Here is a 13693-nt window from a genome sequence, read left to right as displayed (position 1 = left end):
CCGGGTTCTAGTCCCGGTGGGGGCACCGGATTCTGTTCCGGTTGCCCCTCTTCCAGGCCAGCCCTCTGCTGTGGCCAGGGAGTGCAGTGGAGGGTGTCCCAAGTGCTTGGGTCCTGCACCCCATGGGAGACCAGGAGAAGCACCTGGCTCCTGCCATCGGATCAGCGCGGTGCGCCGGCCGCAGCGCGCCAACTGCGGCGGCCATTGGAGGGTGAACCAACAGCAAAAGGAAGACCTTTCTCTCTGTCTCTCTCTCTCACTGTCCACTCTGCCTGTCAAAAAAAAAAAAAAAAAAAAAAAAAGAATCTTGTGTGGTGAATTAGAAAGAGCCCTGAACTGAAAGAAAGACTGATCTGAATCACAGGATTCAGCATTTCTGTGTGATCTTCTGCAAATAACCAATTCTCCAAAGCGTAATATTCTAATAATAAAATTAATAAAAATATAATAATATAAAGTGTTAGATTGCTAATATTTAGTGCTGAATGAGTACCTACTGGCCAAATGAGTGATTATTACATGGTTTACACTCTCTAAAGAGCTATACAGGAGGTGAATCGGTGTTAGAAGCATTGTTTGTTTTATTGCAGGCTTACCACTACCCAGCACAGAGCACGCCTGAACTAAACCCATGGCCAGTACAAGTAATGTGACTGAATTTATTTTCAATGGCCTTTTCCAGGATCCTGAGGTACAGAGAGCATGCTTCGTGGTGTTTCTTCCTGTGTACCTGGCCACGGTGGTGGGCAATGGCCTCATCGTCCTGACAGTTAGTGTCAGTAAGAACCTTCGTTCTCCCATGTACTTCTTCCTTGGCTACCTGTCCTTGGTGGAGATCAGCTACTCCTCTATTATCGTCCCGAAATTCCTCACTGATTTACTCACCAAGATCAAAACCATCTCCCTGCAGGGCTGTCTAGCCCAAATATTCTTCTTCCATTTCTTTGGGGTCACCGAGATCCTCTTGCTCACAGTGATGGCCTATGACCGCTATGTGGCCATCTGCAGACCCCTGTACTATACAGTCATTATGAGCCGGCCTGTGTGTCACCTTCTGGTGTCTGGTTCCTGGCTGGGGGGCATCATTCACTCTATGGTTCAGATCCTTGTTGCTGTCCAGTTGCCCTTCTGTGGTCCCAATGTGATTGACCACTACTTCTGTGACCTCCATCCCTTATTCAAGATCGCCTGCACTGACACCTTTGTAGAAGGAGCGATTATATTGGTCAATAGTGGGTTATTCTCTGTCTTCTCCTTCCTCTTCTTGTTGTCTTCCTATGTTGTCATCCTGTTCAACTTGAGGAAGCATTCCGCAGAGGGCAGGCGCAAAGCCCTCTCCACCTGTGCCTCTCACATCACCGTGGTCGTCCTGTTCTTTGGACCTGCCATCTTCCTCTACATGCGGCCCTCCTCCTCCTTCACTGAGGACAAACTGGTGGCTGTGTTCTACACGGTCATCACCCCCATGCTGAACCCCATCATCTACACACTCAGAAATGCAGAGGTCAAAACTGCTGTGAGGAGGTTGTGTGGCAAAACGGAGCATGCAGGGGTGGAGTGAAAGGAGAGCTCAGTGATACAAAGTGATAAGTGATAAAGTGTTTTCTGTTCTTGAAATGGACTTTGACTTCAGTGGGAAATTCAAGAGCAAATATAAGGATTTAATGTTATTGCTCTTGTGATCAGTAGCTAAGGTGTCCTCGTATATTGTATGAAGAGCTGAAGTAGGGTAAAATTGTTAAATCTTATGGAACTTGACTATCTACATGCTATCCAACAATGTCATGAATTTGGGTAACCTGAAGCCTGAAACCTAGGGGCAAGTGCAAGAGAGAACATTTTGACAAATGTTCTGTAGACTGAACGCCTCCCTCTTTCCCTCCCTCCCTAATAGCTCCCTCATCCCCTCTTTCTCCCTTCCTTCTTTCTTTCATATTTTCCCACCTTCTCTCATGATAACAACCTGTATTTCATTGAAAAGGATCTTATCTGGAAATGTGTCTGAAAAATTACAGACTCAGGTTTTTTCTTCTCATCAGTCTTGGCATTGTCTACCATAGATCATCTCCATGAGCACTAGCAAAGCCCCCAGAGCAAATTCGGTTCTTGTGACATATTGATGCAAGAGATGGTCCATAAGTCTTTTTGGGCTCTCACAGAATGCCCAAGACCCACAAAAAATAATATCAAAGTAATGTTGGTTCTATCTCTTGGGTGAAAGATGAAGTCAAATATTTTCACAAAAAGGGAAGCATTATGTGTCTTTTATGATGTTGGAATATACATATTGGCCAAAGTGAAAGTACAAAGGGGAGGCTAAGCATATTTCTACTCTGGACCCCTGCAGCTTACTCGATGTGTTCATGCCAAATCCTTACCTTCTCATTCTTCTTAGTGCTTCTTAGTGAGGAGGAATGAGACAGTCTGAGTGTATGTTGGTTCACCTCTCAGAGTCTCCACGTCACCCCACTGTCCCACATGTTCACGAACTATATGGTAAATATTTGAAAAATGTCTGTTGTTAGATCTGGAGGTATACACGTTGGCATTGGATTTACACTGCACCATTCCCCTCTTCTTGAGGATTATGTAGAAGAATGCCTGCAGCTTCCCTGGCAGATGGATGAAACATCACAGGGAAGCTATAAGCTTTAAGGCCTTTCCCCTTTCTCCTGTAGATACCAGCTGAACATTTAGGTGAATAGTGGTTTTAAAGGTATTGCTAAGGTTTGGATATAATTTGAATGTCTCCTTTGGGCCCATTATGATTTGAGGCTTGGATTCCAGGGTGGTGGTATTGGGAAGCAGGGCCTAACCGGAGGTGCTTGGGTCACTGGGGGTGTTCTCTGGTGAGGATTGCTATGATAGAACAAATCTGGTGCCTCCCATATTTATCTGCTTCCTGGTTTGTGTGTGGTCTCCCCCCTCCCCAAGCCCCCGTGTGTGCTCCATCAGCTGCCATTCACCACAAGGTCCTCACCAGGACTGAATCAATGCAGTACCATGACCCTAACCCTCCAAGTCTGTGAGCTAAATAAACCTCCTCTTCTCAAGAAAGTGGTCTGGTGTGTCTGGTGTTTTGTTGTTGTAATGCAAAGCTGATTAACACAGGCATCAGGAAAACTTCCTCACCTGCCCTGCTGTTCCCTATAACGGCTGTCACTGACCAACACTAATCCTTGAGAAAATGCTGCTTTTGGGCTTGGCGTGACTTATTCTCTTTTTTCTATGGCAAAATTCTATACATCTATTAAGACTTCAGTTACCAGATCTTCGGTATCTCCCTTCGCTGTGGCTTGACCTGTGATGCTTTTCCAAAGCCATTTCACTTTTCCACTACATCATGGCCCTGCCACTTTGAGTGTAATTATTTTGCATGTGTTTCTCTCTTGTTAGCCTGTTAGCTCTCTATGGCAGCACTCTCTGCTGCTGCTGCTTCTTTGAAGCTCTACATATCATGCACATAGTAGATGCTTCACGAATACTTGTTGACTAAACAACCCTTAGGCCTTGTGCAGTCCTTGGTATACTCACACTTATAGATTCTTCTTTAGTACTTTCATGGTGGGGAGCACATTTCTTCCTGTTACAATTTTAAGAGTTCAAACTCCGAAATGCATTAGTTTTTTCCAGTTGTCAGCCACTACCCAATATCAAAAGCCATTCAATTTTTCTGGACAATTATTTTTTGCAGAAATTTATTGAGGCTGTTGAAATTATAAGCTCATAATATTTTGTGTTTTAATTAGATCATATACATTTAAGTGTTTTAGAAAAGAACATGGTAGGGCCAGCGCTGTGGCATAGAGGGTAAAGCTGCCACCTATAGTGCCGGCATCCCATATGGGCACCGGTTCTATCCCAGCAGCTCCACTTCCAATCCAGCTCTCTGCTATGGCCTGGGTAAGCAGTAGAAGATGGCCCAAATCCTTGGGCCCCTGCACCCACATGGGAGACCTGGAGGAAGCTCCTGGCTCCTGGCTTTGGATCAGTACAGCTCCAGCTGTTGCAGCCATCTGGGGAGTGAACCAATTGGATGGAAGACCTCTCTCTCTCTCTGTAACTCTGACTTTCAAATAAAATATAAAATAAATAAATATTAAGAAAAAGAACATGGTGCAAATAGCATGACGCTCAGTACATATCACCATCACCATCATCATCACCATCATTATCCGTTTTGCTCAGTAATGTTCTTATGTGTGACATTTGCATCCCTGACCACATCAGCTTTCTTTCTGTCCTGTTAGAGCTGCTCACAAATAAGCCTGGATTATACCTCAAAAGATTTCAAGCATCTGAAGTCAGTTCCACCTTTTGTTTTGAGATTTCTTTGGGCTAAGCAATCTCTATTGCTTAATTGCTTTTGAGTGCCTAGCACACTACCTGGCACATCTTAGGTATTCAATTAATATTTGTAAAATAAATGTCGACTGTAACAAAGCCTTCTCATCATCTTTTATATTGAATGTTTTTATATTTTGTTAATGTTCATTTGAAAGAATCTGGTATAGGATTTTAAACAGAGTGGAAGTGCCCTCCCTTTCTCTCAGCACTTTGCTTGTACTAGATTTGGTTAGGACCTCAAGGTGCAGGCTCTGATAGGAAGGAGTCTCTTACTGATGTGCATGTCTGGTTTCCTACCTGAGAGCTTTGGATCATCACCAATGATGAGTTCATCATTGATGAATTCGCAGCAGATGGATACTGCCCAGGCGGGTGACAGCTACTCTAATGGAAATGTCAAAATTCTCAAGGGTTAGTTCACCTACTGATTGTGGAGTCTTGGTGGGTCTATTGAGAGCTAATTACTCACTTTGTTCTGGTCTCACTGGTAAAAGCACAGAAAAATGAAAGGAAAGAGTTTTCCCCCTTGTTTTAGAGACAGAGAATGTTGTGAAAATGCAAAGATGTCTTCTCAATCCTCAGAAGTTGTAACAGCACTTAACATGGGAAAGCACGTACTGTTTGGTCACATTGAAAAATTCCTTTTTAGATAATATGTATGATGTAATCTTTCGAATTGAAAATTTATAGGGGAAGCAAATACTCTACATAAATAATTTTGTGTCCTTTTCCATCAATTATTTGTATCCTTTTTAGATATGTGTACTGGACTGCAAACAGTGGGACTTCAAAGATTGACTTAATGAGTTGGAACTACAGCATGCAGAGGTAGAATGTCCATACTGATGGAGATACTTACATCTGTTCAGTACAATATGGTGGTGCCTCCTGAGCACTTGAAATGTGGCTCATGAGACCTAGGAACTGAATTTTATTTTATTTTTAAACAACTGACCATTTTAGTTACATATATTTGTGGGAAACAGTATGATCATTTGATATGTATTCAATGTATGTTCAAATCAGGGAAATTATTATTTCTATCTCCTTAAACATTTAAAACTTTTTGGTTAACACTTAATAAATGTACACATTTACAGGGTAGAGTGTGATATTTCAATAAATATATACAATGCATACTGTGTTTTTAATCATATTGAATTTTAACATTTACATTTAAAGAGTGGATGCAATATTGTACAACACAGCTCTAGAATTTTGTTTGTATTTCAGGAGGTAGGGAGAGAGAAAGGAAGAGCATCAACAAGTATGTTTCCTCTGTAGGAGATTTTCCAACAGTGCCACATGGGATATCACATTCATCTTCTTTGATAAAAATTAGTCACATGGCCGTTCTTAACTGCAAGGGAAGCTGGAAAGTGTACTTTGATTGGGGGTGGCAGTGTGTGGAGCTAAAACTCAGGTTTCTGTTCTGTCCCTGAAGAGTGAGGGAGAGTAGGTGCAAGGATTGCATTAGAGACTCACACATTTTCCACAATTTCCCATGGAACAAAAAATATTTAATAGATGTATTTGTAAAGACATGGCAATACCACAGTTTCTAATTGTAGTATAATTAACTTTACTTGCCACTTTCTTGGCTTTTAGGTGCATTTAATAATTTATTCAACAAAACTTCTTTTTTTTTTTTAAAGAGTTACTTATTTATTTGAAAGGGCAGAGTTACAGAGAAGCAGAGGCAGAGAGAGAGAGAGGTCGGTCTTCCATCTGCTGATTCACTCCCCAGATGGCTGCAACGGACAGAGCTGCACGGATCCGAAGTCAGGAGCCAAGAGCTTCCTCTGGGTCTCCCATGCAGGTGCAGGAGCCCAAGTACTTGGGCCATCTTCCACTGCTTTCCCGGGCTACAGCAGAGAGCTGGATCAGAAGTGAAGAAGCTGGGACTTGAACTGGTGCCCATATGGGATGCTGGTACTGCAGGTGGCAGCTTTACCCACTAAGCCACAATGCCAGCCCCTCAAGAAAACTTTTGAGCATGTACTGTGTGATAAACATTCCAAGTGTTAGGGACACAATGGTATAGGAGACTCAGAAGCCCCCTAGCTTCATTGGGTTCACATTCCAGGTAAACACTCTGTTGCCTGAAGCTCCCGTGTTCTAGATCAGTGGTGCCAATAGCACTTTCTGTTATGATGAAATTATTTAACTTTGCTAATGCGTGATAAAGACACTTGGTAGCCTTAGCCACATGGTGACTGAGCAGGTGAAAAACTGTCGCAAGACAGCATGCAGACATCTGCCAAGTGGTAGTCTTTACTTATCAACTTATGTAAAATAATGTCCATCAGAATTCACTGAGGTTCTTATTGTGTGTTTGAACATTACTGTTTTGAGAGGCAAACACACATACACACGAGGGAGGGAGAGAGAGAGAGAGAGAGAGAGAGAGAGATCTATGCACAATATCCACAAATGTCTAGAATGTCCATTCAGGGCTCACATGTGGAGGGCAGGAGCCCAACTACTTGAACCATCACCACTCCCTCCATGGTTCTACTTTGCAGGAAGTTGGAGTCAGGAGCCAAAGCCAGGTCTGGAACTCAGGTACTCAGACATGGCATGTGGGTAGCTTAACCAGGGTCATAATCTCTAGGCTAAACTCCCACCCCTCTTAATCTGTTTAATTTTCTTCACAGGACTTATTGCCCTACGATTCTTATATTGTTTATTTATTTGTTGTCTTGCTTGATCTGCATTGTGTCTTGGAGAGATAGGAAGGCCAGAACCTGCATAAATCTACAGACTTTGTTTTTTCATTGCCAAATCTCCAGCACCTAGAAGAGCGCATGGCATGGAACAGGACTCAAGGCTGATGAATGAGTAGATGAGAGAAAGGATGAATGGCAGCTCTTTTAGAGAAAATTCTCACCAGAATGCATGATTATGGTTTCTGTCATCATTGATGGAGAGACAGGAAGAATATGTGATTTTATTTTTGAATATCATACATGAATACATGAATATAAGAGTTGGTAGGTGCAATGAAGATAATGTAGACTATCATTTTGTACAAAGGTGGAGATAGGGAAGAGTGCGAAGTGGTGAGGTGACATGGAGTGGCTGTAATTAGTTAATCCACACTGAACTGAAACTGGTGCTCTGGTGTCCTGGCTCCCTACCCATTCCTGTTTTTCTCCTCTCTTCACTCATATACTTATTCTCAGTAGTCAAATCCAGGAAGAACTTTCTTAACATCTTCCTTTAGATATTTTCCTTTTACGTCCTTACTGTCAAGTACAACTTTAAGGAAATCTCATTAACATGATTGAAACAGATTTTTTTTTTTTTTTTAACCCGGAGTGGCGGCCGGCGGCAAACGCTCCCAGGGAGAGGGAAGTGCGCTCTCAAAAGGGTCGGACTAGGGGCGGGACCGGCCCGTTCTGCATCTTCCCGTCTCAAACCCCTCACGCCTGGCGTGGACGCCGAATGCCTCACCGATTGAAACAGATTTTGAAAATTTCCTCAGGTCATAGTTTATTTGGAAAAGTTTCACTCTAGGGAAAAGAAATTCCATGGCGAAGCTGGTCCCTTGATTATAGTGTGTGGCTTAATTATTTTAAATAGTTCAGGGACCTCAGCATTTAATCACAACTCTTTGAGTGGTTGGCAGATTTTCTACATCAGAATAGGATCTTAAATTCTCTAGGTTTGCTGCTACCTATGATTTTTGTGTATTTCTGTGCTATGAGGCACTCAAATATTAGTCCTGATATGGATCTCCTGTATTTTCCCTGTTTGGTGCTTTATTTTAGACATCATCTACTTTGTCTTCTGAAAGCTCCCAGAATCATTGGTGATTTGTTTTTGGGGACAAGGTGCAATCAATAGGATCCACCATCTAGTACCGTCAGAAGGAACCCCAATGTTGAAAGAGCACAGATTTCTGAGTTAGTTACCTAGCAAATAGCTAGAGTATTGCCTCGGGAAATCAATTAACTTCTGTCATTTTCTGTCACATCATCCGTAAGTGGAGGTAAAATCTTTCCACCTTTTTTCAACACTTCTCCCAGAATGGCTTAGGACTTTGTTCATTGGGGATATTCAGTGAGAAATCAGCTGAGCAGGTACTATTAGCCCAGGGACCTTGCTTGTTCAAGGAGCTGGGTTCCCAGAGAGGAATCCAGTGCTCCATCATATCCCAGTTTTCCCAAGCCAGAGAACCTGTTCTATCAGATGGCTAACTTCACGCTGAATGGGAGACACCGGGTGTATTTGACATCCATGTGGTTCAGTTTTTGTTCCAAGGTAGAGGAAAACCACACCAGCTCTTTTGATCTAAAGGTGGGTAATATGATAGAAATAAGGCGCAAAGTTTCTAAGCAGTCACAAGATGGGGGGGAAGCTGGTATTTATCTTTGAACCTCATGTATGCATTTGTAAAATGAGATGGCTGGGTCTGGTAAATTTATTGTGTTGAAGTAATAGTTTTTTTTTATTGTGTTATGATATCCATAGCACAAAATTTGGTGATTTTAAAGTCCTTTACACGTTTTGGAATTCTGTGTAGTACCACTTGGGAATTACCAGATAGGAGTGTTTGATTGGGTCAGAGGTTCCATTACTTCTCTCTGAGATTAGTCATTTAGGCATGAGAAGGCTGCCTTAGAGTTGTCTCTCTAATCCTTTCCTGTAGTCTATCACTGTGCCCTGGTCCAGAGTCTAGAAGCTTAGCTGATGCAAAAGCTACATCCTCATAGGCTGATTCAGGTTTTCATAAACTGGCTACTGCACCTTCCTATGTGCTGGATGCGGCAGAGAGGGGCATATATTACCAGGTAAATACGAGAGACAGTGAGAATGTGTGAGCAGGTGTGGCAAGGAGGGGAATGAACCCAGAAAAGAAAGAGATGAAAGAAAAGAAAAATAGGGCATTTTCTGAAGGCAAGATATTCCTCTCCTTGGGGATGGAGCCTGGAAGAACTGGACCCTACATATTTTTCCTCTTATCTGTGAGTGAGTGTCCAATTGGTCCTAGCATGTTTTACTTAATTTATGTAATGGATCAAAAATTAGATTGAACTTAAACTCAGATAAGAGGCATGTGTTTGGGCAAATACACTCACAATCAACTTCTAAACAAAGGGGTTATTTAACTTTAACTCTTCACCTATGTGTTGTGTTATGCACCTACATATGATATAGGGTAGTGGTTCCAGAACACAGAATTGTGGGTAGGCTGCCTGGTTTCAGATCATGGCTTCATTGCTGTGTAGTCATAGGCAGATTTATTTACTTATCTGCATTTCTCTTTTCTCACATGGAATAAAGAGGAGATAATAATTACACTCACATCACAGGTTTGTTCTAAGAAATGAATTAATTAATTTATATATAAAACACTTATAATAAAGTATGTAGCTTATAGTAGGTAGTATTGAAATGCAGCTATTCCTATAAACCAAATTTGCAATTAATAATTAAGACTTAAGGAAAACATTAGACATAATTTTGAAAACTGGAACTGTATATTAGTGAGTAGAATATATAGACACAGTGGCTGTAATTATAAAACAATGCATTAATTGCTATAAAAGTATGATAAACTCATAAATACAAGAGAGAGTACATTATTTTTGTAGTAGTGCAATCTAGAAAGAAGGGATAGTAAGCCAAAAAGGGAAAGAGTACCTTCATTCAGGAAATAGCTACCTAGTGTTCATTTAGGGATGGACAAGAGAAGTGCAATAACCAGTTTCAGGAGGGCCTGAACTCCATGCTAAGAATATTAGAATTCATGCTGTGAGCAAAGAGGAGGTGTCGGCAGACTTTACGTAGAGAAATAACACTGCCAGATTTGTGTTTATGGAAGATGAAGATATTATTTTTCCAATTTTCAGAGAACAAAGGTACATAGGGGTCGGGGTAATAAAAGCAATGTTAATGGAACAAACAGGGGAGGAAATGGGCTTGGAAGGTGGGCAGGCTTGGAAGTGTCCAGGACAGATCACTTCAGGTGAATGAGGGCTCTGCAGTGGGAACGAGCAGACTGGGCTTATGAGGTGGGGACAGAACCCTGACTGTAGAAAAGATGAGCTGGAAGCTGTTGGGGGAAGTGTGTGGGACGCTTTAGAGATGCAGACCATGCACATCTTTAAAAATGAGCCGGAGGAATTCAGTGTTGCCCTGGTGATTCCTAGCAGCAGAGAGATCTGAGGATACGTGGGTGTAGGAAGCAGTTATCTCACTGCAGTGTGCAGGGTGGATGGGGTGGACAGTCTGAGACCAGGAGGTTTCAGTCACGTAGGCATCAGCTGACAGCATGTGAGCAGGGCATGGCAGCAAGCATGGATATGAAAGGGCACAGAGAAGAGATGGCTTGCTGGCCAAATGAATGGGATGTGGGAATGGACTACAGTTAGGAGACGAAAGAGAAACTTGGAGCCAATCAAAGCCCAAGCTGCACAGCTGGGAAGGCCATGGTCTCATCGCAGTATTTTCCACATCATATTGACCTGTGGGTCTCCTGGGGCATCATAGCCTTGTCCCCTGAACTGCACCCATAACTTTTGTGCAAATCCTTGTTTCCTGGCTCCCGAGTGTGGATGTGGTCAAACGTGATTCATGAGGAGCCTCATAATCTTCATCTTCTGAGGTATTCCTGATGACTCCAGGTGCCTGGTACCCACACTTCTGCCCCCAGCGGAAAGGGCATCCAATGAATAGTTTAGCCACGCTGCTTGTTCTGTGAGTTTTAGCATAATTTTTCTGCTACACCTGCTGTCTTTTAAAACCTTGGTATCTCAGGTAAGCGGCTTCTGCACTCAGGAATGGCTGAGCCCTTCACTTGTATATCCCCCTCTTCTTGTCCCATAGTAGATCTTCTCCCCAAGAAATGAAATGGCTGTGGCTCTGAGTAGGTAGAAAGTCTTATTTCTGCTTTGATGGATGTTTAGGTTGTTTACAATCTTTTTTCCCTTTTACAAACCTACTGAGGGAGACATCTTTTGTGGGTTTATGAAAGCTTAATATATCCCTTTCCTATACAAATGCTGAATTAATTTAGAAATAAGGCATTGGAGTGGGGGTAGGACATTGTCTTTGTTCTTGATAAAAATGGTGGTGGATAAGGTGGCTTTAGAAATGGCCTTCCCCAGACTGAGCCCTTGAACAAGGCAAACACACACATGCAGTCATGATGGCATCAGCTCTGCCCCACGTCCTGCCCCGTCTCTAAGGCTGCAGAGACAGAGGCTGCCCCTGTGATGGAGCAGAAATTGTGCTGTGAGACGGGGAGGAGAGGGCAGTGCCCACCTGTGTCTGCCTGATTTCTCCTTCCAGGTCCCCCCCGCCTTCCCCGTGGCAGGGAGGGCTGGAAGTGCCGTGTTAGTCTGTGTCTCTGCACACGGCAGGAAACATCAGCAACGGGGAGGAGATACTCACCCCCTCACCCCCAAGCCTTTATCTTTTTTTTTTTTAAAAGATTTATTTATTTATTTGAAAGGCAAAGCTAGAGAGAGAGAAACAGAGAGAAAGAGAGATATCTTCCTTAAGTTGTTTCACTCCCCAAATGTCTGCAACAGCCAGCAACAGCCAGGGCTGGGCAGGCTGAAGCCAGGAGCCAGGAGCTGCTTCTGGGTCTCCCACATGGGTGCAGGGGCCCAAAGACTTAGGCCATCTTCTGCTGCTTTCCCAGGTGCCTTAGCGGGGAGCTGGATTGGAAGTGGAGCAGCTGGTATCACACTGAAGTCCATATGAGATGCTGGTGTTGCAGGTGTAAGTTGAACCAGCCTCTACAGTGCCAGCCCCAGATGTCTGAGTTCATTGTTGGTTCTATCCTAGGTGTCCAGGGTGTATATGGAAATCGTTAAAAGTATATTTCTTGCAATTTCAGTATTTAATCAAAGATAAGGGGGAAAACAATGGAAATAAATTTTATAGCAGAGAACGAAAGTGTTCATATCTTTTCTTCCTTATTTTTCATGGATCAAATGTAGTAGAAAAATTCCCAGTGGGGCACTCTAATCTGAGAGTATTGTTCTGAATCACAGGATATTGTTAGCTTGTGGGTTGTGTTGTGATACATATTTCTTCTGTGTGATCTGCTGGGTCTTTAGATATGTATATGGTTCTAGGTAAGTATTTGTTGCAGGGAAGTAATTTAGAGAAAGTTCATCATTCTTGTCATCATGTCCTTTGCTAGTGATTGTATCCTTTGCTAGTGTCCTGTTGCTAGTGATTGTGCTACCCTGGTGGCACAATCTCACTGGCAACAACAATACTGCCCTCAGGGACGAGTCAAGTTCAGGATCTGTCAGTAGTTTGAGTAATGGAAAGTGGGAAAGGAATAGTGGAATGATGAAAACTCATAAGGTGAATTCTCCCCAGAGTGTTTGAACGTTTGTCATATAAACATGCTTACTGAAGCTGCAAGACTGGTGAAGGAATTCAACTTAAGTCTGTTGAAGACTTGCAAAAACTTAGTAGTTTTAAAACATTTTAATCTATTTCCTTTATTTGAGAGAGAGCAAGCAAACACTATCTCTTCCATTTGCTGGCTCACTCCCCAAATTCCTGACCCAGCTAGGCTGGAGCCAGAACTCAATCCATGTCTTGCACATGAATGGTAGGGATCCAACTACTTGGGCCAGGTCCTGCTGCTTTATTGGGAAGGTGGAGTAGAGAGAAGAACCAGGAGGGCGACCCAGGCATTCCAGGATGGCATGCAGGTATTCCAAGTGGTGGTTTAACTCTTGAGAGAAACAACTGCCCCCAGGACTGATAATTCAATACAGGAAAGAAAATAGTACAGGGGACCTTTTGGGAAGGAAGAATTATCAGTGAGGAGATAGATAATCCCTTGAAATGGCTTGGGTTTTTTTTTTTTTCTTGAATTCATGGGGGGGCAATTGAATCCCCAAATCTTGATGTTCATTTGGGTCATAAGAGCTCTGTTCTCATGAATGGATTAATCCACTGGCGGAATAACGGGTTATTCAGAACGTGGCTTTGTTGTAAAAGCAGGCTCTCTCTGGCATGCTTGCTCTGTGTGCACGTCTGATGCCTTCGCCATGCCGTGGCCTGGCAGGAGGGCCCTCATCAGATGCTGAGCAGAGGCCAGAGCAATGCTCTTGGATGGCCCAGCTTCCACAACGGTGAGGTAAATAAAAAGTCTTTTTTTATAAATTGCCCAGACTGTGGCATTTAGGGACAGCAACAGAAGATGGACCAAGGCGTCCCCTGAGGCACAGATGAGGTTAACAAGGAATACAGGGGCAGAATTGTCAGAGGATTCTCGAAAGGGCAGCACTATGAAAAACTTGTGATTATAAAGAAAACTGAGAACACGTCATTGTAAAAATTAAAAGAAAAATAAGAAAAGAAGGAG

At 42.9% G+C, this 13693-nt stretch overlaps 1 protein-coding gene across 1 annotated transcript; it reads left to right on the top strand.

The window, feature by feature from the left end:
• Positions 1-631: 631 nt before the first annotated feature.
• Positions 632-1561, top strand: LOC133764340 (olfactory receptor 4B1-like). The gene has a single exon (XM_062198008.1). It carries the CDS (start codon positions 632-634, stop codon positions 1559-1561), a length of 930 nt encoding a protein of 309 aa, XP_062053992.1.
• Positions 1562-13693: the final 12132 nt, after the last annotated feature.

The sequence above is a fragment of the Lepus europaeus genome, chromosome 7, assembly GCF_033115175.1.
Source record: "Lepus europaeus isolate LE1 chromosome 7, mLepTim1.pri, whole genome shotgun sequence".
NCBI lineage: Eukaryota > Metazoa > Chordata > Mammalia > Lagomorpha > Leporidae > Lepus > Lepus europaeus.
The sequence above is the reverse complement of the archived record's forward strand: the minus strand, read 5'-3'. Positions and strand labels throughout refer to the sequence as shown.